Source organism: Salvelinus sp. IW2-2015, linkage group LG2, assembly GCF_002910315.2.
Source record: "Salvelinus sp. IW2-2015 linkage group LG2, ASM291031v2, whole genome shotgun sequence".
Lineage (NCBI taxonomy): Eukaryota > Metazoa > Chordata > Actinopteri > Salmoniformes > Salmonidae > Salvelinus > Salvelinus sp. IW2-2015.
The window spans coordinates 39199775-39224438 of record NC_036839.1 but is presented as its reverse complement, the minus strand read 5'-3'; the positions used below and the strand labels follow the sequence as shown (position 1 = coordinate 39224438).

Sequence of the window (24664 nt, the reverse complement as noted above, 5' to 3'; positions counted from 1 at the left end):
CTGAGAATGAGCAACAAATAACATCCTAGGCTGATCCATACTGAGAATGAGCAACAAATAACATCCTAGGCTGATCCATGCTGAGAATGCCTCGTAATGTTCAACTGCGTTGATTTAACGCCATTCATTTATTTATGCACGTCCTCTATTCTGATTATCAGCTGTTGTCAAACACACGCGAGGGTGAAAAGACGATGCTCTTCCTCAACAGTGTGCAGCTTCTTCTAGATGAAGAGCTGAAATTAGTATGACATCCTGGCATTTAAAGCATACTTCATTTTACATACTATAAAATGTTATATTTTGGCATTCCCAAAGAGCCTACTATTTATGGGTATTCAGACATGGCCATCGTGTCCATTTGTCTCGCTCACCTAGCCAAATTGTCACAGGTGCCATGACCACTGTAGTTGGATGGCTCCACCGGGGCCCCTGCCTTACAGACCATGACCTTTAGGGTCAGCCTGCGACCCCTAAGCCCTGCCCCCTGCAGACGCTTCTGCACCTCAATGGACAGGTGTGTCAGGAACGACTCTGCCTCGTCCACCTGGTGAGATAGAGAGAATTTAGAGAAAGAGAGAATGGAGAAAGTGACAGAAAAGCCTGTCACTTTGAACAGGCAAAGAAGAATGTCTGTTCTTCAGCAAATATCCCATTCTGAACAATCTGAATATTCTGCCTCCTTGAATAAGCCCCAGTCCTGATCAGTATAAACCAGTTATAACCTGCGTGGACCAGATCAAACAAGCTCTTACCAGTGTAAACCGGATTAAACAGTACCTGTGTGAAGCGGATGTTGTAGTTCATCTCAGCCGAGACAGACTTCCTCTCTTTCTCACTACGGACGGGCCGGTCGTCCAGACCTCGGCAGAACCTGAAGAGGGTCTGACCAGTGCGAGGGCCAAACTCCTTCTGCAGCCGCTGCAGAGACACCTGCTGCAGGTCCCCGCATGACCTCACACCCAGAGATGCTAGTTTACCACCCATAGAACGGCCCACACCTGAGGGAGAAGAGGGGAGAGAAATAGAGGGATGGGTGGAGAAGGAGAGATGGAGGGTGTAGAGAAGGACAGTTTATATTTTGGAGATGCACAAGAAAGATGATCATCAGTTGCAGAGTAACTGTGTGTGTGGTGTGTGTGTGGCCAGCAGGTGGTGCTGTAGTGCCTCACCTGGTAGGCTGGTCACCGTCTGGTCCCTGATGAAGTCATCCACTTCCTCTGACCTCAGGAGGTACTGTCCGTTCGGCTTAGCCTTCCGGGTAGCCATTCTCGCCAACAGGATGTTGGACCCTGGACAGGTCAGAGGTCACAGAGGTTAGACAGGGTGTAATACAGTGGGAGGGAAACTATGATGCCCCTCCGTTTCCAAATGCTTCCTCCCTTGTTGTGCCAACAGAATCACTGGCATAATGCACTTGATCTTTCTTTGGTTTCCTATAYGGAGTCRACCCAGACAGTCTYTCCTGAGATATTGTGCGTTACATGTCCATTTCGCTGCACACAAGTTAAACCTAGTCTTGAATGATGCCAAGATAAAGCAGAGATAAGGGACTGTTGATATTGCAACCACACAACTCAAACGCCGGTTCACCAGTTTGAACGAAATCGCAAACCGCTTTTTTTGTTCAAGCCCTGAAGAACTGTTGTCCGCTAAAGATGTTTGCATTTGCCAATTTATTGGTTGTCCAGTATCCAGACGACCTGTCCCCAGATTCCAATACAGTTAACCTCTTTCCGTAACGTGTTGAGGCCCGGCAATTAAGGAGAATGAGAGGCTCAATTAAAGATGTTACAGAACTGCTACATTTTGAAGCACCACTCCCTCCTGTCCAGTTTCCCTGATACGGCTATGGCAATCAAGCTGTTTTTACCATCCCTGAAACTGTCGCTTCTGAGGAGAAATGATTTTCTAAACAAAAAAATCCTAACTAACTAAAGAAGCATTAGGCTCTTGGTCTGATGCACTTTTGAACAGCCAAGTCAGCTCCACTGTCGCTGCCTTCACCACGGAATGTATTCACCCATATCTCTTTATACTTTCAATCAGTGAAACTTTTTATTTTTCAAGACCTGAGGCACATTTCAGTCACATTCCTGAAGACCAAGAAACAAACAAACACAAAAATTAAAAAGGTTAATTAATAACTTTTTGTAGGGTTACTGCCAAAATGATTTATTAAATAAATAAAAATAGACATTGATGACAGGTATATGGGCCCCCAAAGCATTGCAGGGGTCTACAGGGGTGTCCAGTACGCCAGCGTACACAATGTGACTCGGGTGCCAGAGGAAGGCACTACTCACCCATGCCCACTGAGGCGGAGCACCCAGTCCTCTCCCTGACGTCTGCCCGGATGGCACTGGCAAGTTCATCTGGTGTAACACTCAACTCAGCCAGCAGGGCAGAGCTATCCACCAACGCCTCGTCACAACTCAGGGCCTCGATGTCGTGAGAATAACTAGAGAGAGAGAGAGAGAGACAGAGAGAGAGAGAGAGAGAAGAGGGAGAGAAAGAGAGAAAAAATAGAAAAGTTAAATCAATTTGTTCTCTAATAGATGAGATTGTGCTACAATCCTACCAAGTAACTAATAGTCATAGATGACAGGTATATAGAGAGAGAGTGTGAGTGAGTATCTGTTCATCCATCCCTCCATCCGTACCTGGCGAGGGTCTCGTACATGGCCAGGGATACCTTCTTGTAGGCCTGGAAGTCATAAGGGACAGACTGCAGGGAGGGACACAGTTGTTTGGCCTGGCCAAAAAACATACCGTTCCTCACCCCCGCCAGCCTGACAGACAGAAAGAGAGACCACATATTACTATAGGGTAGAGTGTACGTGTGTGTGTGTGTGTGTGTGTGTGTGTGTGTACGTATATGTGTTGTACCTGGCCTCATAGCTACAGGAGGCGATCTCAGCCATAGAGAGGGCAGCAGTATCCTGGTCAACACTGTTGCCATGGGAGATGTGACTCTCCGTCTCTGATGATGTCATTTCCTCCAGGTCCCCATCCTTCCTCTCTGACACAGCTGGATAGGAGTATTTTTTCTGGTAGTACTGCAGCTCCAGCTGGTGGTCAACACCAGGCCTCTGGGCCACTCTGCCTGGACCACGGTTACTGGTCACCGCTACAGACTTCCCTGGGGGAGGAGAGGAGGGGGTGCGGTTAGTGGGCACTTGGGACGAGAATAGAAAATATGATAGAGATACTTGAGTGTGTGCGTGTATACCTTTGAGGTCTGGTCTGTGTCTGATCCCCACGGAGACAAAGAAACAGTCCATGTCCACATGCAGGATACAGGACTGAGGGCCAGGAGCAGCTGACAAACCTGGTCAACAGACAGACAGACAGACCAGGAGACAGACAGACCAGGAGACAGACCAGGAGACAGACCAGGAGACAGACCGACAGAGCAGGAGACAGACAGACAGAGCAGGAGACAGAACAGACAGGACCAGGAGACAACAGACAGACCAGAGACAGACCGACAGAGCAGGAAGACAGACGACCAGAGCAGAGACAGACCGACAGAGCAGGAGACAGACCGACAGAGCAGGAGACAGACAGACAGAGACAGTGACAGACAGACCAGGAGACAGACAGAGACAGACCAACAGGCAGACAGACAGGACAGACCAGGAGACAGACAGCGCAGGAGACAGACAGACAGACCAGGAGACAGACAGACCAGGAGACAGACAGACAGACCAGGAGACAGACAGACCAGGAGACAGACAGACAGACCAGGAGACAGACAGACAGAGAAGGAGACAGACAGACAGACCAGGAGACAGAAAGTGTTAATACCCCTTGACTTACTCCACATTTTGTTGTGTTACAGCTTGAATTCAAAATTGATTAAATTGTTTTTTTCCCCCTCACCCTACACACAATAACCCATAATGACCAAGTGAAAACATGTTTTACATTTTTTTTGAAAATGAAATAGAGAAATATCTAATTTACTTAAGTATTCACATCCCTTTGCTATGACACTCGAAATTGAGCTCGGGTGCATCCAATTTCCTTTGATCATCCTTGAGATGTCACTATAACTTGATTGGACATGATTTAGAAACACCTGTCTATATAAGGTCCCACAGTTGACAGTACATGTCAGAGCAGAAACTATACCATGAAGTCCAAGGAAGTGTCTGTAGATCTCCGAGATAGAATTGTGACGAGTCATATATCTGGGAAAAGGTATAAAACAACTTCTAGAGTGTTGAAAGTTTCCAAGAGCACAGTGGTCTCAATCATTGGGAAATTGAAAAAATATTGAACTACCCAGACTCTGCCTAGAGCTGGTCGTTCGACCAAAACTGAGTAACCGGGCAAGAAGTACCTTGGTCAGAGGTGACCAAAAACCCAATGATCACTCTGACAGAACTTGGCTGAGATGGGAGAACCTGCCAGAAGGACAACAGTATCTACAGCACCTCATCAATCTGGGCTTTATGACAGCACGCCTGGAGTTTGCCAAAAGGCACACGACAGCACGCCTGGAGTTTGTCAAAAGGCACACGACAGCACGCCTGGAGTTTGCCAAAAGGCACACGACAGCACGCCTGGAGTTTGCCAAAAGGCACATGACAGCACGCCTGGAGTTTGCCAAAAGGCACATGACAGCACGCCTGGAGTTTGCCAAAAGGCACATGAAAGACTGAGATCATAATGCAAAAGATTCTGTGGTCTGATGAGACACAAATGTAACCCTTTGGCTGAATGCAAAGCGCTATGTCTGGAAAACAATCAGGCACAGCTCATCTGTCTGGTGGAATTATTTTCAGCGACAGGGACTGGGAGGCTGGTAAGGATAGAGGGAACAATGGATGGAGCCAAAGGCAAATCATGATATAGGGATGCTTTTCAGCGACANAAGGACAGAGGGAACAATGGATGGAGCCAAAGGCAAATCATGATATAGGGATGCTTTTCAGCGACAGGGACTGGGAGGCTGGTAAGGATAGAGGAAACAATGAATGGAGCCAGATACAGGCAAATCCTCGATGAGAACCTGCTTCAGAGTGCAAACGACTTTAGACTGGGGGGAAGATTTACGTTCCAAAGGTACAATGACCCCAAGCATAGAGCTAAAGCAACGTTGGAATGGCTTCAGAACAAGAATGTGAAAGTCCTTGTGTGGCCCAGCCAAAGCCCAGACTTGAATTCCATTGAATATTTGTGTGAAGACTTGAAGATTGCTGTTCACCAGCTACCCATCTACTCCAATTTAACAGCTTAAGAAAATATGCAAGGAAGAATGGGAGAAAATCCCCAAATCAAGATGTGCAAAGCTGATACAGACATACCCAAGATGACTCAAAGCTGATACAGACATACCCAAGATGACTCAAAGCTGATACAGACATACCCAAGATGACTCANACAGACATACCCAAGATGACTCAAAGCTGATACAGACATACCCAAGATGACTCAAAGCTGATACAGACATACCCAAGATGACTCAAAGCTGTAATCGCTGCCAAAGGTGCTTGTACAAAGTATTGACTCAGGGGTGTGAATACTTATGTACATTTGATATTTCAGTATTTCATTTTCAATACATTTGCAAAATGTTCTAAAAACATGTTTTCACTGTCATTATGGGGTATCGTCTGTGAGAATTTTATTGTATTTCATCCATTTTGAATTCAGGCTGTAACAACAGAATGTGGAATAAGTCAAGGTGTATGAATACTTTCTGAAGGCACTGTACACAGCTATTCATGGTCCGCAAAATGCGCCACACTCAAACAAACCCTGATGACATTAACAACATGCAGAATTTCCCCTATGACATTTATGAGAGGAGAGTGAGAGGAGTGTGTGTGTGAGTGAGAGTGAGTGAGTGAGTGAGTGAGATAAGAGAGGAGTGTGTGATCGAGAGAGAAACAGACAGACAGACGGACATGACTGGACTGAGTTATCAGAATTCACATACCATCGGACAGAGACCATCCAATCCATCCCTTCCAAACACCCACCCTACAGCTCCTTACCCTCTCTCCTCTGGCGTCTGAGCCTGTCTCTCCCGGGGAAGGTGGCGCCCCCTGTGGCCCTCCTCCTGCTCTGCAGCGTGTTGACATACTCAGAGAACTCACTCCTCCACGTGGAGATGTGGTGTAAACGAGAGTGGCAGTAAAACTCTGCGATGATCCCCCCGGTCTTCACCTTTGCTGATTGTTGGTCGTGGTGCGGAGGAGCGTAGTTTGAGGGAATGGGGTTGGCTGATAGGCTGTTGGTTTCCAGGGGGGTGGGGTTAGAAGGAAAGGTGTTGGCTGATAGGCTGTTGGTTTCCAGGAGGGTGGGGTTAGAAGGAAAGGTGTTGGCTGATAGGCTGTTGGTTTCCAGGGGGGTGGGGTTAGAAGGAAAGGTGTTGGCTGATAGGCTGTTGGNGGGGGGTGGGGTTAGAAGGAAAGGTGTTGGCTGATAGGCTGTTGGTTTCCAGGGGGGTGGGGTTAGAAGGAAAAACATTGTGGTGGCTGCCATTCAGACAGACAGGGGAAGGGGAGGGGTTTGGGTTAGCAGGGGGGAGTTGTTTCTCAGGAGGGAAATCTGATTGAGGAGGGAGATCCAGAGGGCGGGATGCCGAGACAGCCATCGCCTCCTGATAGGTGGGCGGAGGGGCCTTGGGTCTCTGTTCATTGGCCGGTTGTGCGTGGTGTCTGTGGTGAGAGACAGGGGGAGGTCTGGGTGTGTCATGTTGGATAGGGGGTTTGGATAAGGGGCTGTCAGGCTGTGGGGGTATGGATTGGAGAGTATGGGGTAACCCCCTGTCTGGAGTGGGTGTGGGTCGTGTGGGGTTTAGGGAGAGGTCCAGAGACTTTATGGCACCATTCACAGGATGGGCGTGACCGTTGGTCAGAGTGGGGTCCTTCACCCCTCTGGGAGTTCTGACAGGACAGGGGTCCTTCACCCCTCTGGGAGTTCTGACAGGACAGGGGTCCTTCACCCCTCTGGGAGTTCTGACAGGACAGGGGTCCTCACCACCCAACTCTTGGACCCCGTTCATTTTGACGCTCCGAGTCTTTTCATAAGAGGTCAGTAATGATCCATTCCTATCGGACAGAGAGAGAAGTGAGAATTAAGAATCACAACATGGAACCAATGTTCTTTCTGTATGTTATTATGCCAGGACAATACACAAACATGCACCAATATACAGTGCCACCCCACTTAATATTAATTCCATACGTTGTGCAACCTCCCTTTGCCAAGATAACAGCTCTGAGTCTTCTCCTATAACGCATAATGAGGTTGTAGAACACATCTCTAGATCGTTCAGATTCCCAGGTCCACGCTTGTGGGCTCTCCTCTTCAGCTCATCACACAGGTTTTCTATGGGGTTTAGGTCAGGGGACTGGGGTGGCCATGGCAAAACCTTGATTCTGTGGTCAGTGAACCATTTTTGTTGTCATTTTGAGGTGTGCTTTGGATTATTGTCCTGCTGGAAGCTCCAACCACAGCCCAGTTTAATCTTCCCAGCAGAGGCAGTCAGGTTTAGATTTAATATCTGTTGGTACTTGATAGAGTTCATGATACCACGTATCCTAACAAGTTGTCCAGGGCCTTTGGAAGAAAAACAGCCCCACAACATAAAAGATCCACGGGTTCGTGCCGTGGGGGAGATCTTCGTGGGCTATACTCGGCCTTGTATCAGGGTGGTAAGTTGGTGGTTTGAAGATATCCCTCTAGTGGTGTGGGGGCTGTGCTTTGGCAAAGTGGGTGGGGTTATATCCTGCCTGGTTGGCCCTGTCCAGGGGTATCGTCAGACAGGGGCACAGTTTCTCCCGACCCCTCCTGTCTCAGCTTCCAGTATTTATGCTGCAATAGTTTGTGTCGGAGGGCTAGGGTCAGTCTGTTATATCTGGAGTATTTCTCCTGTCTTATCCAGTGTCCAGTGTGAATTTAAGTATGCTCTCTCTATTTCTCTAACTCTGAATGATCGGCTATGAAAAGCCAACTGACATTTACTCCTGAGGTGCTGACCTTTTGCACCCTCTATAACCACTGATTATTATTTGACCCTGTTGGTCATCTATGAACATCTTGGCCATGTTCTGTTATAATCTCCACCCGGCACAGCCAGAAGAGGACTGGCCATCCCTCAGAGCCTGGTTCCTCTCTAGGTTTCTTCCTAGGTTCCAGCCTTTCTAGGGAGTTTTTCTTAGCCACCGTGCTTCTACATCTGCATTGCTTGCTGTTTGGGGTTTTAGGCTGGGTTTCTGTATAGCGCTTTGTGACATCGGCTGATGTAAAAAGGGCTTTATAAATACATTTCCTTGATTGATTGATCCACCACCATACTTCACAGTGGGGATGAGGTACTTTTCTGCACGGCTATCTTTCGGTCTACGCCAAACCCACCTCTGGTGTTTGTTTCCAAAAAGCTCTATTTTGGTCTCATTTGACCATAGAAACCGGTCCCATTGAAAGTTCCAGTAACGTTTGGCAAACTGTAGGCGCTTGAGTTTGCTGTTTGATGACAGCAAATGCTTTTTTATGGCAACCCTCCCAAACAACTTGTGGCGTCTGATTGTAGTTTGAGACTTTCTGACCCCAAGACCCAACTAACATCTGCAATTCTCCAGCTGTGATCCTTGTAGATTTTTTGGCCACTCGAACCATCATCCTCACTGTGCGTGGGGTCAATATAGACACACGTCCTCTTCCAGGCTTATTGTTAACATCTCCAGTTGCTTTAAACTTCTTAGTTATTGCCTTGATAGTGGAAATGGGCATTTTCAACCATTGAGACATTTTCATTATAGCCATTTCCTGATTTGTGCAGCTCAATAACCTTATGTCGCACATCATTACTGTATTCTAAGGTCTTTCCCATAGTGATGGATGACTATGGGAACTTGGCCTGTGTGTCACCTCATATTTATACCCCAGTGAAACAGGAAGTCATGGCTTACCACTTAAGTGTTCCTAATCACTCAGGTGAACTTAAAACCGTAAAATATGAATGGGAATAGAATTCAGTTAGATTTTACTCATAAGAATTTTTAGGGGTGCCAATAATTGTGGCACACATGTTTCGTAGAAAAATATTTATTTCACATTAATTTTTACTTCAATTAAAGGTTTGATTTTTGTGAATATTTTGAATTAAAGACCAAGAAGATAAACAGCAAATACATTTTTTTCACAGCCCGTTATGCTCATATTTACCAAGGGTGCCAATATTAGTGGAGGGCATTGTACAAATATCAAAATACACCTAAAACACACTCACAGTCTGAAGTCCAGCTCCCGGTAGTTGTGCTGAAGGTGACTGGAGATGCAGAGGACGGAAGGAGGTTGTGCCTGTCCAGGTTTAGAGTGCTCATGGCTGGGGTTTGCAGGGACGGGACCAGGGGTCTGTGGGTGGGTGTAGGCTGAAGGAGGAGGATGGATGCAGTCTAACTTGGGTTGCCCGTGGCTGGGTGGGTGGTGGGTGATGTGCCCTGGGTCAGAGTAAAGGTGGTTGGAGGAAAAGGGGCCGAGGAGGCTGGGTCCTAGAGTGAGGTGCCTGGACTGAGAGCCGAGTTGGCTGGGCTGGGGGCCGAGGTGGCTGGGCTGGGGGCNCAAATTATGTAAATTAGCCTATCAGAAGCTTCTAAAGCCATGACATCATTTTCTGGAATTTTCCAAGCTGTTTAAAGGCACAGTCAACTTAGTGTATGTAATCTTCTGACCCACTGGAATTGTTATACAGGGAATTATAAGTGAAATAATCTGTCTGTAAACAATTGTTGGAAAGATTACTTGTGTCATGCACAAAGTAGATGTCCTAACCGACTTGCCAAAACTATGGTTTGTTAACAAGAAATTTGTGGAGTGGTTGAAAAATGAGTTTTAATGACTCCAACCTAAGTGTATGTAAACTTCCGACTTCAACTGTATGTATGTATGTATGTATATTTTGTGCTATTCAAACAGTTATTACGGTGATCCAAAATAACTGTCATCCAAAATTCCATGACCGTCACGGCACTGTGTGTGTGTGTGAGCGTGCATGCCTTTGAGGTCGGGCCGGTGTCTGATCCCCACAGAGACAAAGAAACAGTCCATGTCCACATGCAGGATACAGGACTGAGGGCCAGGAGCAGCTGACGAACCTGAACAACAAACACACAGACAGACAAATCAGGAGAGAGACAGACTTGTAACATACACAGAATAAGAGACACACACACACTAACATGTACAGACAGAAGTAAATGTACACACAGCTACTCCTGTAATAAGGTTAGCAAAACGCGGCACACTCAGAGACTCACCCTTCCATTAAACCCTGACGACATTAACAACATGCAGAATGTTTCCACTGACATTTGAGAGAGAGACATGACTGGACTGAGAAATCAGAATTCACATGCCATCAGACAGAGACCACCCAATCCAATCCATCCCTTCCAAACACCACTCCTCTTCCTTACCCTCTCTCCTCTGGCGTTTGAGCCTGTCTCTCCCGGGGAATGTGGCGCCCCCTGTGGACCTCCTCCTGCTCTGCAGCGTGTTGACATACTCAGAGAACTCACTCCTCCACGTGGAGATGTGATGTAGACGAGAGTGGGAGTAGAACTCTGAGATGATCCCCCCTGTCTTCGCCAGTGCTGATTGGTGGTCGCTGTCTGGAGGGGCGGGATTTGAGGGAATAGCTGATAAGTTGTTGGTTTCAAGAGGGGCGGGGTTAGGAGTAAAGGCATTGTGGTGACTGCCATTCAGACGGACAGGGGAAGGGGAGCGGTTTGGGTTATCAAGGGGGAGGGGTTTCTCAGGAGGGGAATCTGATTGACGGGGCTTCGGAGGTGGGAGAATGAGGGGGCGGGACGCCAAGGCAGCCGTCGCCTCCTGATAGGTGGGCGGCGGGGGTTTGAGTCTCTGTTCATTGGCCAGTTGTTCGTGGTGTCTGTGGTGAGACACAGGGGGAGGGGTTGGGTTCCTGGGGGGGCTGTTGAGAAGTTTGGGGGGGTCAGATTTCAAAGGGGAGTTGGATAGGGGGCTGGCAGGATGCAGGGACCCAGACCCCCCCGTGGACTTCCTGTCAGGGTTCAGGGGGGTGTCTGTGGGTCGTGTGGGGTTGGGGGAGAGATCCAGAGGCTTTAAGGCACCATTCACAGGGTGGGCGTGACCATTGGTCAGAGGGGGGTCCGTTGCCCCTCTGGTGGGTCTGACAGGACAGGGGTCCTCACCGCCCCCCTCTTGCACCCAGTTTATTTGGGCGGTCCTCGTCTTGTCATAGGTCAGTAATGATCCGTTTCTATAGGACAGAGAGAGAAGTGGGAATTTAGAATCACAACTTGGAACCAATGTTCTTTATGTGGACCCTACTTTTGTATGTTATTATGCCAGCACCAATATACATATATCAATACACACATACACAAAACACACTCACAGTCTGAAGTCCAGATCCCGGTAGCTGTGCTGGAGGTGGTTGGAGAAGGAGAGGCTGGACTGAGGTTGTGCGTGCCCAGGTTTAGAGTGCTCATGGCTGGGGTGAGCTGGGACGGGACCGGGGGTCTGTGAGTGGGTGTCGGCTGGAGCAAGAGGCCGGATGCAGCCTGGCTTGGGCTGCCCTTGGCTGGGTGGGTGGTGGGGGATGTGTCCTGGGTCAGAGTAGAGGTGATTGGAGGAGTAGGGGCTGAGAAAGCAGTGTCCTGGGCTAAAGTGTCTGGACTGAGGGTTGAGGTGACTGGGGAGGGGGAGCGAGTGGCTGGGCTGGGGGTTGAGGTCGCCAGCTAGCGGGTTATACTGGTTGGGCTGGTCGAGGAGATTGTCTATGTGTACATGACTGTGGCTGGATGTAGGAGTGTGGTGCCTGGATAGGGGCTGCCCACGGCTAGGGGCTGGGTTGTGGTTATTGAGGCTGGGTAAAGGGAGGCTGTGGCTGGGTAGGAGGTGCCCATGGAGGGGTCCTGCAGGCTCTTGGCCCTGGTGAACAGACACACTGGGGAAGCTCAGGCCTTTTTGCTTGGCATAGAGCTGGTACTGCAGGTAGGACAGGAGATGGCCAGCCTTGATACTGTTGGAGGGAAAGTGTATGTATGTTCAAACACTAAGTATAATGTAGATTACACTACACTTAGACACCACACACACACACACACACACACACACACACACACACACACACACACCTGTCAGTGATCCACTCCGGCCGGACCACCTTCTGGTCCCTCAGCTCCTGTATCTTACTGTTGGGCAGGTTGGTAGCGATGATGTGGGTGGTGTTAGAGTGGGAGTAGTACACGTGGAACTGACCCCCATGCAGCATCATCAGCCTGCGCAGCTCGTCCACACTGGGCTCTGGGCATAGAATTAGAATGAATAGAACTAACTCTGAAATGCAGATTCTACTCATTGTAATCCTATGGGTCTGTGGCTCTGTGCACACACACAAGCAGGGTCGAGAGTAAGAACAGGGACAGACATATCTACGTCTGGACATATTATTATTGAATCCAGTCGTGTCTTCTGGCCTATATTCATGATGTATATCCATATTGGTTTTACAGATATACTTCTTTGAGAGCAGAGGTCACAACGGAGAAGAGACAATGAGAGATTAAGGAGTAATGTGATATAACCAAGCCTAACGCGCGCAACAGAGAGAGAGAATACTCCCTGTGATATTTTTAAAGTTCATTTACATATCCACTGTATCTTTCCTGTGGGTCAAAGAGAGATTTGACAGAAGAGGAGGAAAGAAATGGGATAAAAAAAGGGAAAGGATGAGGAAGGCAGGAGGGAGCGGGACAAAAGGAGGAGGGAGGTGGGGAGAAAGGCAGGAGGGAGAGGGGGAGAAAGGCAGGAGGGAGAAAGGAGGAGGAAGGCAGGAGGGAGAAAGGAGGAGGAAGGCAGGAGGGAGAAAGGAGGAGGAAGGCAGGAGGGAGCAGTGGTGGAAAAGGTACCCAAATCTCATACTTGAGTAAAGATACCTTTATAGAAAATGACTCAAGTAAAAGTCACCCAGTAAAATACTACTTGAGTAAAAGTATTTGGTTTTAAATATACTTACTGTAAGTATCTCAAAATTCTAAAGGCACTCGCACATCCATGCTATTGTTTTTGCAGGTGCATGGAAACAGTTGAATAAGAGGAGAAAAAATAAGGAACCTGCACACTGCTCTTGATAGTATCACTGCTCTTTAATAAGCTTTACGTATCGGCCTCATGGCCTCCGTCAGATTTTTTGTAATTAGCACCCTTATGTAGACCTAGCCCCACCCACATCCGTTCAACCATCGAATGGGGTTGGAGGCGAAGGAAAAACAAATAAGTGCTAACAAATATAACAATATGCATTTCATAAATATTCAAATTAAGTGTGTACATAAAACGTATTAAACACAGTCTGTAAAATCACAATGAGGACATCGACCTACCAAGCAAGTTTTCATAAATAATTGGGTACAGTGCAAGAAAAATGTCAGAGTAATCTGGAATAGGGGCATAATTCATGTTAAATTTACAACATAACATACATAGGCATTTCATCATTAAGTATTATTTATATCACCTCCCCCGTCTGATATCTTAACTTTCTCTATGCCACAAAATCTAAAAAAGGTAGAAATGTCATGTTTTAGGTCATTAAAATGTACCGTGACTGGATAATCCCTGTAATTTCTCCTAATTTAACTTTTACGTTCACTGATTCTCTGTTTGAGAGAACCAGAGGTTTTACCTACATAGCACAGCCCACATGGACATTTAATAATGTAGAGAACATGGGTGGTGGGCCACGTACTGACGTAATTTATTTGGAACCATTTTCCTGTATGTGGGTGGCAAAAACATTCACACTTCATCATATTGTTGCACTGTCAGAAACCTCTGCATTTATAGCTACCATTTGGAAGAGGGCGTAAAAGAGCCTGGCTGATTTTCTTTTGTGGCTGGCAGTTGGCATGGACCAATTTATTGCGTAAATTGCAACTTCTCCTATATACAATGAGTGGTGGATTCTTAAATTCAGCAGGCAAAGCTGGGTCTGATGATAAAACATGCCAGTGTTTCTTGACAGCATCTCCCACTTTTCGCGAGTTCAAAGTAAATTCAGCAAAAAAAGAAACGTCCTCTCACTGTCAACTGTGTTTATTTTCAGCAAACTTAACATGTGTTAATATTTGTATGAACATAACAAACCTCAACAACTGAGACAAACTGAACAAGTTCCACAGACATGTGACTAACAGAAATTGAATAATTTGACCCTCAAAAAGGGGGCGGGGAGGTATTAAAAAAAGGTATTAGGTGAACAATAGGTAAGAAAAAAAAATCTAAAGTAACAGTCAGTATCTGATGTGGCCACCAGCTGCATTAAGTACTGCAGTGCATCTCCTCCTCATTGACTGCACCAGATTAGCCAGATGTTACCCCACTCTTCCACCAAGGCACCTGCAAGTTCCAGGACATTTCTGGGGGGAATGGCCCTAGCCCTCACCCTCACCCTCCGAGCCAAAAGATCCCAGACGTGCTTAATGGGATTGAGATCCGGGCTCTTCGCTGGCCATGGCAGAACACTGACATTCCTTTCTTGCAGGAAATCACACACAGAATGAGCAATATGGCTGCTGGATATTGTCATGCTGGAGGGTCATGTCAGGATGAGCCTGCAGGAAGTGTACCACATGAGGGAGGAGGATGTCTTCCCTGTAACGCACAGGGTTGAGATTGCCTGCAATGACAACAAGTTCAGTCCGATGATGCTGTGACACACCACCACAGACCATGACGGACCCTCCACCTCCAAATCGATCCCGCTCCAGAGTACAGGCCTCGGTGTAACGTTCATTCCTTCGACGATAAACGTGAATCCGACTATCATCCCTGGTGAGACAAAACCGCGACTCGTCAGTGAAGAGCACTTTTTGCCAGTCCTGTCTGGTCCAGCGACGGTGGGTTTGTGCCCATAGGCGACGTTGTTGCCGGTGACGTCTGGTGAGGACCTGCCTTACAACAGGCCTACACGCCCTCAGTCCAGCCTCTCTCAGCTTTTGCGGACAGTCTGAGCACTGATGGAGGGATTGTTCGTTTCGATCCTGTGCAGGTGTTGTTACAGGTGGTCTGCCACTGCAAGGACGATCAGCTGTCCGTCCTGTCTCCCTGTAGCGCTGTCTTACGCGTCTCAAAGTACGGACATTGCAATTTATTGCCCTGGCCACATCTGCAGTCCTCATGCCTCCTTGCAGCATGTCTAAGGCACGTTCCCGCAGATGAGCAGGGACCCTGGGCTTCTTTCTTTGTGTTTTTCCAGAGTCAGGAGAGAGGTCTCTTTAGTGTACGAAATTTTCATAACTGTGACCTTAATTGCCTACCGTCTGTAAGCTGTTAGTGTCTTAACGACCGTTCCACAGGTGCATGTTCATTAATTGTTTGTGGTTCATTGAACAAGCATGGGAAACAGTGTTTAAACCCTTTATAATGAAGATCTGTGAAGTTATTTGGATTTTTACGAATTAACTTTGAAAGACAGGGTCCTGAAAAAGGGAGTTTCTTTTTCTGCTGAGTTTATATGTAGTTGTGAACATTACAGTGTTCTTTAGCACTAGCGGGTCTTTTGTGTAGCAGTTCATCTCATGTCTTCCCTAATGCCAAATTAAGATCTTAATCCACAAATTGTGGAGAACAGCCTCTTCTTAGAAACCTAGTGCGCATCTCCTCTGCTTTTTCTAGATAGTCCTCTGTGGAGTGGCATATACGGCTCAGTCTGAAAAACTGGCTTCTTGGAAGTCCTCTTTTTAAAATGGCTCAGGATGGAAGCTGTCACCCTGTAATAGAGTATTTCTGTCCATTTCTTTTCTATACAGAGCTGTAAACAGGGTTCCATTTGATTTCTCAATCCACATAGAGGTAATGATCACATTTAGTGTCACATTCAATAGTGAATTTGAGATTTGGGTCAATGCCATTGAGTAAGGCCATGAAGTCTGACAGCTCTTCTCAATATGCAAAAAAATGTCCTAAACATATCGATACCACTTCAGGACTTTATTCAAAATTGTATTTCATTTTCATTATTAACAAAACGTTCTTCAAAAAGACCCACAACGAGTAGCATAGCTCGGAGCGAATGTGGAGCCCATCGATGTTCCATTCGTTTGGAGATAGAATTAATCATTAAACCTGAAATACAGTTGAAGTTGGAAGTTTACAAACACCTTAGCCAAATACATTTAAATTCAGTTTTTCACAATTCCTGACAACTAATCCTAGTAAAAATACCCTGTTTTAGGTCAGTTAGGATCACCACTTTATTTTAAGAATGTGAAATGTCAGAATAATAGCAGAGAGAATGATTTATTTCAGCTTTCATTTATTTCATCACATTCCCAGTGGGTCAGAAGTTTACGTACACTCAATTAGTATTTGGTAGCATTGCCATTCAATTGTTTAACTTGGGTCAAACGTTTCGGGTAGCCTTCCACAAACTTCCCACAGTAAGTTGGGGGAATTTTGGCCCATTCCTCCTGACAGAGCTGGTGTAACTGAGTCAGGTTTGTAGGCCTCCTTGCTCGCACACACTTTTTCAGTTCTGCTCACAAATTGTCTATGGGATTGAGGTCAGGGCTTTGTGATGGACACTCCAATACCTTGACTTTGTTGTCCTTAAGCCATTTTGCCACAACTTTGGAAGTATGCTTGGTGTCATTGTCCATTTGGAAGACCCATTTGCGACCAAGCTTTAACTTCCTGACTGATGTCTTGAGATGTTGCTTCAATATATCCACATAATGTTCCTTCCTCATTTTTTTAATTTATTTATTTATTTTACCGTTATTTTACCAGGTAAGTTGACTGAGAACACGTTCTCATTTGCAGCAACGACCTGGGGAATAGTTACAGGGGAGAGGAGGGGGATGAATGAGCCAATTGTAAACTGTAAACTCATGATGTCCTCTATTCCGTGAAGTGCACCAGTCCCTTCTGCAGCAAAGCACCCCCACAACATGATGCTGCTACCCCCGTGCTTCACGGTTGGGATGGTGTTCTTTGGCTTGGAAACCTCCCCCTTTTTCCTCCTGAAATAACGATGGTCATCATGGCCAAACAGTTCTATTTTTGTTTTATCAGACCAGAGGACATTTCTCCAAAAAGTATGATCTTTGTTCCCATGTGCAGTTGCAAACCGTAGTCTGGCTTTTTTATGGCGGTTTGGAGCAGTGGCTTCTTCCTTGCTGAGCGGCCTTTCAGGTTATGTCGATATAGGACTTGTTTTACTGTGGATATACAGTGGGGCAAAAAAGTATTTAGTCAGCCACCAATTGTGCAAGTTCTCCCACTTAAAAGATGAGAGGCCTGTAATTTCATCATATAGTACACTTCAACTATGACAGAACAAAATGAGAAAAAAAAATCCAGAAAATCAATTGTAGGATTTTAATGAATTTATTTGCAAATTATGGTGCAATGTAATCAGCGTCCAAAAAGGCTGGTTACCGATTGTTAAATGAAAACTTGAAATAACGGCCCTATATTAATCGGCCGACCTCTAATAGAGATTGCATCATCTGTGATCTGGGCGGTATGCAAATTGGTGAAGGTCTAGGGTTTTCTGATAATGGTGTTGACGTGAGCCATTACCAACCTTTCAAAGCACTTCATGCTATGAGGTGCTACGGTCTGTAGTCATTTAAGCAGGTTGCCTTCGTGTTCTTGGGCACAGGGACTAATGGTGGTCGGCTGAAACATGTTGGTATTACAGACTCAATCAGGGACATGTTGAAAATGTCGTGAAAACACCTGCCAGTTTGGTCAGCACATGCTCGGAGCACACGTCCTGGTAATCCTCTGGCCCCGCAGCCTTGTGAGTGTGACCTGTTTAAGGTCTTACACTCGGCTACAGACAGCGTGATATACAGTCGTCTGAGAACAGCTGATGCTTTCATGCATACCTCAGTGTTTGCTCCTCGAAGCGAGCATAGAAGTGATTTAGCTCGTCTGGTAGGCTCGTGTCACTGGCGCAGCTTGCGGGTGGCTTCCTTTGTAGTCTGTAATAGTTTTTCAGCCCTGCCACATAAGACGAGCTTTGGAGCGGTGTATACGATTCAATTTAGCCCTGTATTGACGCTTTGCCTGTTTGAGGTTCGCGGAGGGGCATAGCAGGATTTTTTAAAAGCTTCCGGTTAGAGTCCCGCACCTTGAAAGCGGCAGCTCTACCTTTTAGCTCAGTGCGAATGTTGCCTGTAATCCATGGCTTCTGGTTGGGGTATGTACGTACAGTCACTGTGGGGACGACGTCCTCAATGCACTTATTGATAAAGCCAGTGACTGATGTGGTGTACTCCTCAATGCCATCGGAAGATGCAGGTTCCTTTTTTCTCAAATATACTTAAGTATCAAAAGTAAAAATAATTTCAAATTACTTATATTAAGCAAAGCAGACAGCCACATTTTCTTGTTTTTTATTTATTTATGGATAGCCAGGGGCACACTTCAACACTCAGACATCACGTACAAACAAAGGATTTGATTCCATCAGATCAGAGAGAGTAGGGAAGACCAGGGATGTTCTCTTGATAAGTATGTGAATTAGACCACATTTTCCTGTCCTGCTAAGCATTCAAAATAGAGTACTTTTGGGTGTCAGGGAAAATGTATGGAGAAAAAGTACATTTCTTTCTTTAGGAATGTAGTTAAGTAAAATTAGTAAAAAATATAAAATAGTAAAGTACAGATACCCCAAAAAACGACTTAAGTAGTACTTTAAAGTGTTTTTACTATAGCACTTTACACCACTGGGAAGGAGAGGGGAAAGGGGGAGGAAGGACATGTGGGAAAACAGAATAAAGAGGCAGACAGTTAAACATACAACAACTTGAAGAACTGAACCCCACATGAACCATGTCTATTATCTAGTAACACACACACACACACACACATTAAAGTAAAATTGCACAGAAAGTGTAGTCAAGGGATCACGCTAGGATCAGTGGGGTACGGGTGGGGTATAGGTTAACGCCCATTTGTCTCACCTGTGTACCCTTTGACATAGATGGCCACCCCAGTGAAGATGCTGGAGCAGGCTCCATCTTTCAGCTTCTCTCTCGGAACGTCCAGCTTAAACTGCTCATCCAGCTTGGACACCTTGGCAGCCATGTACCCACCCTGCGCACACACACCCTGCGCACACACACACACGCGCACACACACACACACACACACACACACACACACACACACACACACACACACACACACACAAACGCAACAACCTTAGAATTTGTTCTAGCAAGAATACTCAGCCCCACATTTCAGACTGATATGAACATGCACAACTATGAAAAGCTGGGTCCTCTCATCATGTCCGACACATAGAGAGTCCTCTCATCATAGAATGGCCTTACTGAAGAGTTCAGTGACTTTCAACATGGCACTGTCATAGGATGCCACCTTTCCAACAAGTCAGTTGTCAAATTTCTGCCCTGCTACAGCTGTCCCAGTCAACTATAAGTGCTGTTATTGTGAAGTGGAAACGTCTAGGAGCAACAACGGCTCAGCCGCAAAGTGGTAGGCCACACAAGCTCACAGAAGTGCTGAAGCACGTAAAAATCATCTGTCCTTGGTTGCAACACTCAGAGTGGTGTAGAGTGGCTGGAGTGGTGTAAAGCTCACCGCCATTGGACACTGGAGCAGTGGAAACGCGTTCTCTGGAGTGACGAATCATGCTTCACCATCTGGGAGTCCGACGGACGACTCTGGGTTTGGAGGATGCCAGGAGAACGCTACCTGCCCCCAATGCATTGTGCAACTGTAAAGTTTGGTGGAGGAGGAATAATGGCCTGGGGCTGTTTTTCATGGTTCGGACTAGGCCCCTTAGTTCCAGTGAAGGGAAATCTTAATGCTACAGCATACAATGACATTCTAGACGATTCTGTGCTTCCAACTTTGTGGCAATAGTTTGGGGAAGCCGCTTTCCTGTTTCAGCATGACAATGCCCCCATGCACAAAGCGAGGTCCATACAGAAATGTTTTTTCGAGATTGCTGTGGAAGAACTTGACCCCATCGAACACCTTTGGGATGAATTGGAAAGCCAACTGCGAGCCAGGCCTAATCGCCCAACATCAGTGCCCGACCTCACTAATGCTTGTGGCTGAATGGAAGCAAGTCCCCACAGCAATGTTCCAACATCTAGTGGAACGCCTTCCCAGAAGAGCAGAGGCTGTTATAGGCTGGTATAGCCGCAAAGGGGGACCAACTCCATATTAAATGTCCATGATTTTGGAATGAGAGGTTTGGCTTGTATTGTAATTCGTGATGGACACAGGGAGATGGTACACGCCTAGGCCACCTATATAACAGTGTATGTGAGAGATTGGTGTTTCCTTAAGCTGACTATATATCCTTTCACCTCCTTGGTCTCTTTGTCCGAACACACACATATATATTTATACTCCGGAGTCAGACATCGTCGTCTCTAAAATGGCTATACTTCTTAATTCTTTTACTTTTTGATGATTTGTGTGTATTGTTGTTAGATATAACTGCACTGTTGGAGCTATGAACACAAGCATTTCACTACACCCGCAAACATCTGCTAAATATATGTGTGCAACCAGTCAAATTTGATTTGACAAGAATGGAATCTGGGTTGTTTGCACAATTCCAAGACCATATTATCCACTGAGCTAAAGGGAGCAAATGGTACAATGTAACAGACAGCGCCACGCTCATGTGTCTCCACTGCAACGGAAAATGGAAGTTACTCACCTGGAAGCCCAACCGTTTGTCATCACAGTCTCTCTTCCTCCGTCCATCTCCACTAATACTGAGGACACCTGGAGGAGAGAGGAGATATTTTAGTGGACTCTAAAATGAGGAGTCACGTCTATGTAACGTGTGTATTTGTTTCAGGTTGCAGACGATCGATCAGCCAGCTTTGTACACTAATTAGGCTGTATTGTAATTTGTGATGGACACAGGGAGATGTACACCAGGCCCCACCCTATATAGCAGTGTATGTGGGAGATTAGTGTGTCCTTAGCTGACTGACTATATATCCTTTCACCCTCCTTGGTCTCTTTGTCGAAACACACACCACACACACACACACACAACACCACACCACACACACACACACACCACACACACACAACACACACACACACACACACACACACACCACACACACAACACACCCCCACACGTGTTGCTGCTCCCCCCATTTTCTCACCCGATGTCATGAGTGCCTCTTTCTCTCTTAGAAGGTGTGACTATGGTGAGACAATCATCAACCTCTCTCTTATTACATTATTTTTCCAATATCCCTCTGCACACTTTAGTTCTGGCCTTGAGAATCATAGCTCTCCTCTCACACTGAGGCCTCTTCAAACCCCCTCTAACGGCTTTATAGTCCAATTCATCTGCTTGTCTGTGGTCCAATTTGACATGAGGCGGTTTCCGGTGCTCAAGGAGAGCTCATCAATTGTAGATTTTGGAGTATACTCTCCCTTTACCACCGACTCCAGCCTCAGTCAGCAACCCACTACCAACTGAGCCACATCTGTTGAATGAACAGAGAGACACAGTCAGTCAGACAGACAACCACTGTCAAACCTGTGTGCCCAACATGCCTGTCACCTGTAGCTGACTGCTGTGATTGAAGCGTGTGACTTAGATCCTGCCAGGGCCAGAAGCTCAAATCATGCAAATGAGCACGAGCAGGAAGAACACGCAGGTCAGTTCAAAAGGGAGGAGACATCACACAAGAAGAACAGGCTTCAGAAAGGAGGAGAAGTAGGATGGAGAAATGCTATGGACAAAGGCACAGAAAGAAATACAGAGAGAGATGGATTGAGACTGTTTTTTCCCACTAACGCATCCGCCTGTGTCGGCCGTCTGTATCTGTGGTGAAAAGTGGCAGAACTACAACACTGTTTGTCAGACCGGGAGACATCCTGAAGATCTGTCTTCTCACAAAAACATCTATCGTCCGAACGATTTGGCCTACAATCTACACTGAACTAAAATAAAACGCAACATGCTACAATTTCACAGATTTTACTGAGTTACAGTTCATATAAGGAAATCAAATCATTTGAAATAAACTCATTAGGCCCTAATCTATGGATTTCACATGACTGGGAATACAGATATGCAACTGTTGGTCACAGATTAAAATAAGTTAAGTAGGGGCGTGGATCAGAAAAACAGTCAGCTTCTGGTGACAACCATTTGCCTCAAGCAGCGCGACACATCTCCTTCGTATAGAGTTGATCAGGCTGTTGATTTTAGCCTGTGGAATGTTGTCCCACTCCTCTTCAATGGCTGTGCAAAGTTCCTGGATATTGGCGGGAACTGGAACACGCTATCGTACATGTCGATCCAGTGCATCCCAAACATGCTCAATGTGTGGCATGTCTGGTGAGTATGCAGGCTATGGAAGAACTGGGATATTTTCAGCTTCCAGGAAATGTGTACAGATCTTTGCGATATGGGGCCATGCATTATCATGCTGAAACATGAGGGGACGGCGGTGGATGAATGGCACCACAATGGGCCTCAGGATCTCGTCACAGTATCTCTGTGCATTCAAATTGCCATCAATAAAATGCAATTATGTTTGTTGTCCGTAGCTTATGCCTGCCCATACCATAACCCCACCGCCACCATGGAGCACTCCGTTCACAACGCTGACATCAACAAATGAAGAGCACACTTCTCCAGCGTGCCTGTGGCCATCCAAAGGGAGCATTTGCCCACTGAAGTCGGGTACGATGCCGGACTGCAGTCAGGTTAAGACCCTGGTAGCTGTAGAACCTTTTGAGGATCTCAGGACCCATGCCAAATCTTTTTAGTTTCCTGAGGGGGAATAGGCTTTGTTGTGCCCTCTTCACGACTGTCTTGGTGTGTTTGGACTATTCTAGTTTGTTGTTGATGTGGACACCAAGGAACTTGAAGCTCTCAACCTGCTCCACTACAGCCCCGTCGATGAGAACGGGAGCGTGCTCGGTCCTCCTTTTCCTGTAGTCCACAATCATCTCCTTAGTCTTGGTTACGTTGAGGGATAGGTTGTTATTCTGGCACCACACGGCCAGGTCTCTGACCTCCTCCCTATAGGCTGTCTCSTCGTTGTCGGTGATCAGGCCTACCACTGTTGTGTCGTCTGCAAACTTAATGATGGTGTTGGAGTCGTGCCTGGCCATGCAGCCGTGGGTGAACAGGGAGTACAGGAGGGGACTGAGCACGCACCCCTGTGGAGCTCCAGTGTTGAGGATCAGCGTGGCAGATGTGTTGCTACCTACCCTTACCACCTGGGGGCGGCCCATCAGAAAGTCCAGGATCCAGTTGCAGAGGGAGGTGTTTAGTCCCAGGATTTGATTTTGAATTTGATTTGAATTAGTGATGAGCTTTGAGGGTACTATGGTGTTGAACGCTGAGCTGTAGTCAATGAATAGCATTCTCTCATAAGTGTTCCTTTTGTCCAGGTGGGAAACGGCAGTGTGGAGTGCAATAGAGATTGCATCATCTGTGGATCTGTTTGGGCGGTATGCAAATTGGAGTGGGTCTAGGGTTTCTGGGATAATGGTGTTTATGTGAGCCATTACCAACCTTTCAAAGCACTTCATGGCTACAGACGTGAGTGCTATGGGTCTGTAGTCATTTAGGCAGGTTGCCTTCGTGTTCATGGGCACAAGGACTATGGTGGTCTGCTTGAAACATGTTGGTATTACAGACTCAATCAGGGAGAGGTTGAAAATGTCAGTGAAGACACCTGACAGTTGGTCAGCACATGCTCGGAGCACACGTCCTGGTAATCCGTCTGGCCCCGCAGCCTTGTGTATGTTGACCTGTTTAAAGGTCTTACTCATGTCAGCTACGGAGAGCGTGATCACACAGTCGTCCGGAACAGCTGATGCTCTTATGCATGCCTCAGTGTTGCTTGTCCTGAAGCGAGCATAGAAGTGATTTAGCTCGTCTGGTAGGCTCGTGTCACTGGGCAGCTAGCGGGTGTGCTTCCCTTTGTAGTCTGTAATAGTTTGCAAGCCTTGCCACATAAGACGAGCGTCGGAGCCGGTGTAGTATGATTCAATCTTAGCCCTGTATTGACGCTTTGCCTGTTTGATGGTTCGTCGGAAGGCATAGCAGGATTTCTTGTCAGCTTTCGGGTTAGAGTCCCGCACCTTGAAAGCGGCAGCTCTACCCTTTAGCTCAGTGCGAATGTTGCCTGTAATCCATGGCTTCTGGTTGGGGTATGTACGTAGTCACTGTGGGGACGACGTCCTCGATGCACTTATTGATAAAGCCAGTGACTGATGTTGTTTACTCCTCAATGCCATCGGAAGAATCCCAGAACATGTTCCAGTCTGTGATAGCAAAACAGTCCTGTAGTTTAGCATCTGCTTCATCTGACCACTTTTTTATAGGCCGAGTCACTTGTGCTTCCTGCTTTAATTTTTGCTTGTGAGCAGGAATCAGGAGGATAGAGTTGTGATCGGATTTACCAAACGGAGGGTGTGGAGTACAGGTTATCTAGAATTTTTTTCCCTCTGGTTGCACATTTAACATGTTGATAGAAATTTGATAGAACTGATAGAAGTTTCCCTGCATTAACTTCTCTAGGGTATGTGGGACGGTAGCGTCCCACCTCGTCAACAGCCAGTGAAACTGCAGGGCGCCAAATTCAAAACAACAGAAATCCCATAATTTAAATTCCTC

General features: G+C 46.6%; 1 protein-coding gene across 1 annotated transcript in view; it reads right to left on the bottom strand.

The window, feature by feature from the left end:
- Positions 1–20796, bottom strand: part of LOC111971818 (uncharacterized) — a 28917-nt gene extending 8121 nt beyond the window's left edge. The window contains exons 1-16 of the mRNA XM_070446420.1: positions 20717–20796; positions 18981–19128; positions 12141–12309; positions 11399–12025; positions 10437–11260; positions 9944–10115; positions 9251–9568; positions 6599–7067; positions 6009–6495; positions 3233–3331; positions 2890–3142; positions 2664–2792; positions 2307–2461; positions 1173–1292; positions 781–1001; positions 375–547 (exon numbers count right to left, since the gene is read on the bottom strand). Coding sequence (XP_070302521.1) covers positions 375–547; positions 781–1001; positions 1173–1292; positions 2307–2461; positions 2664–2792; positions 2890–3142; positions 3233–3331; positions 6009–6495; positions 6599–7067; positions 9251–9568; positions 9944–10115; positions 10437–11260; positions 11399–12025; positions 12141–12309; positions 18981–19104 — 4340 coding nt within the window. The 5' untranslated portion in view covers positions 19105–19128; positions 20717–20796. The remainder of the gene's footprint in view (positions 1–374; positions 548–780; positions 1002–1172; positions 1293–2306; positions 2462–2663; positions 2793–2889; positions 3143–3232; positions 3332–6008; positions 6496–6598; positions 7068–9250; positions 9569–9943; positions 10116–10436; positions 11261–11398; positions 12026–12140; positions 12310–18980; positions 19129–20716) is intronic.
- Between the last annotated feature and the right edge of the window lie 3868 nt (positions 20797–24664).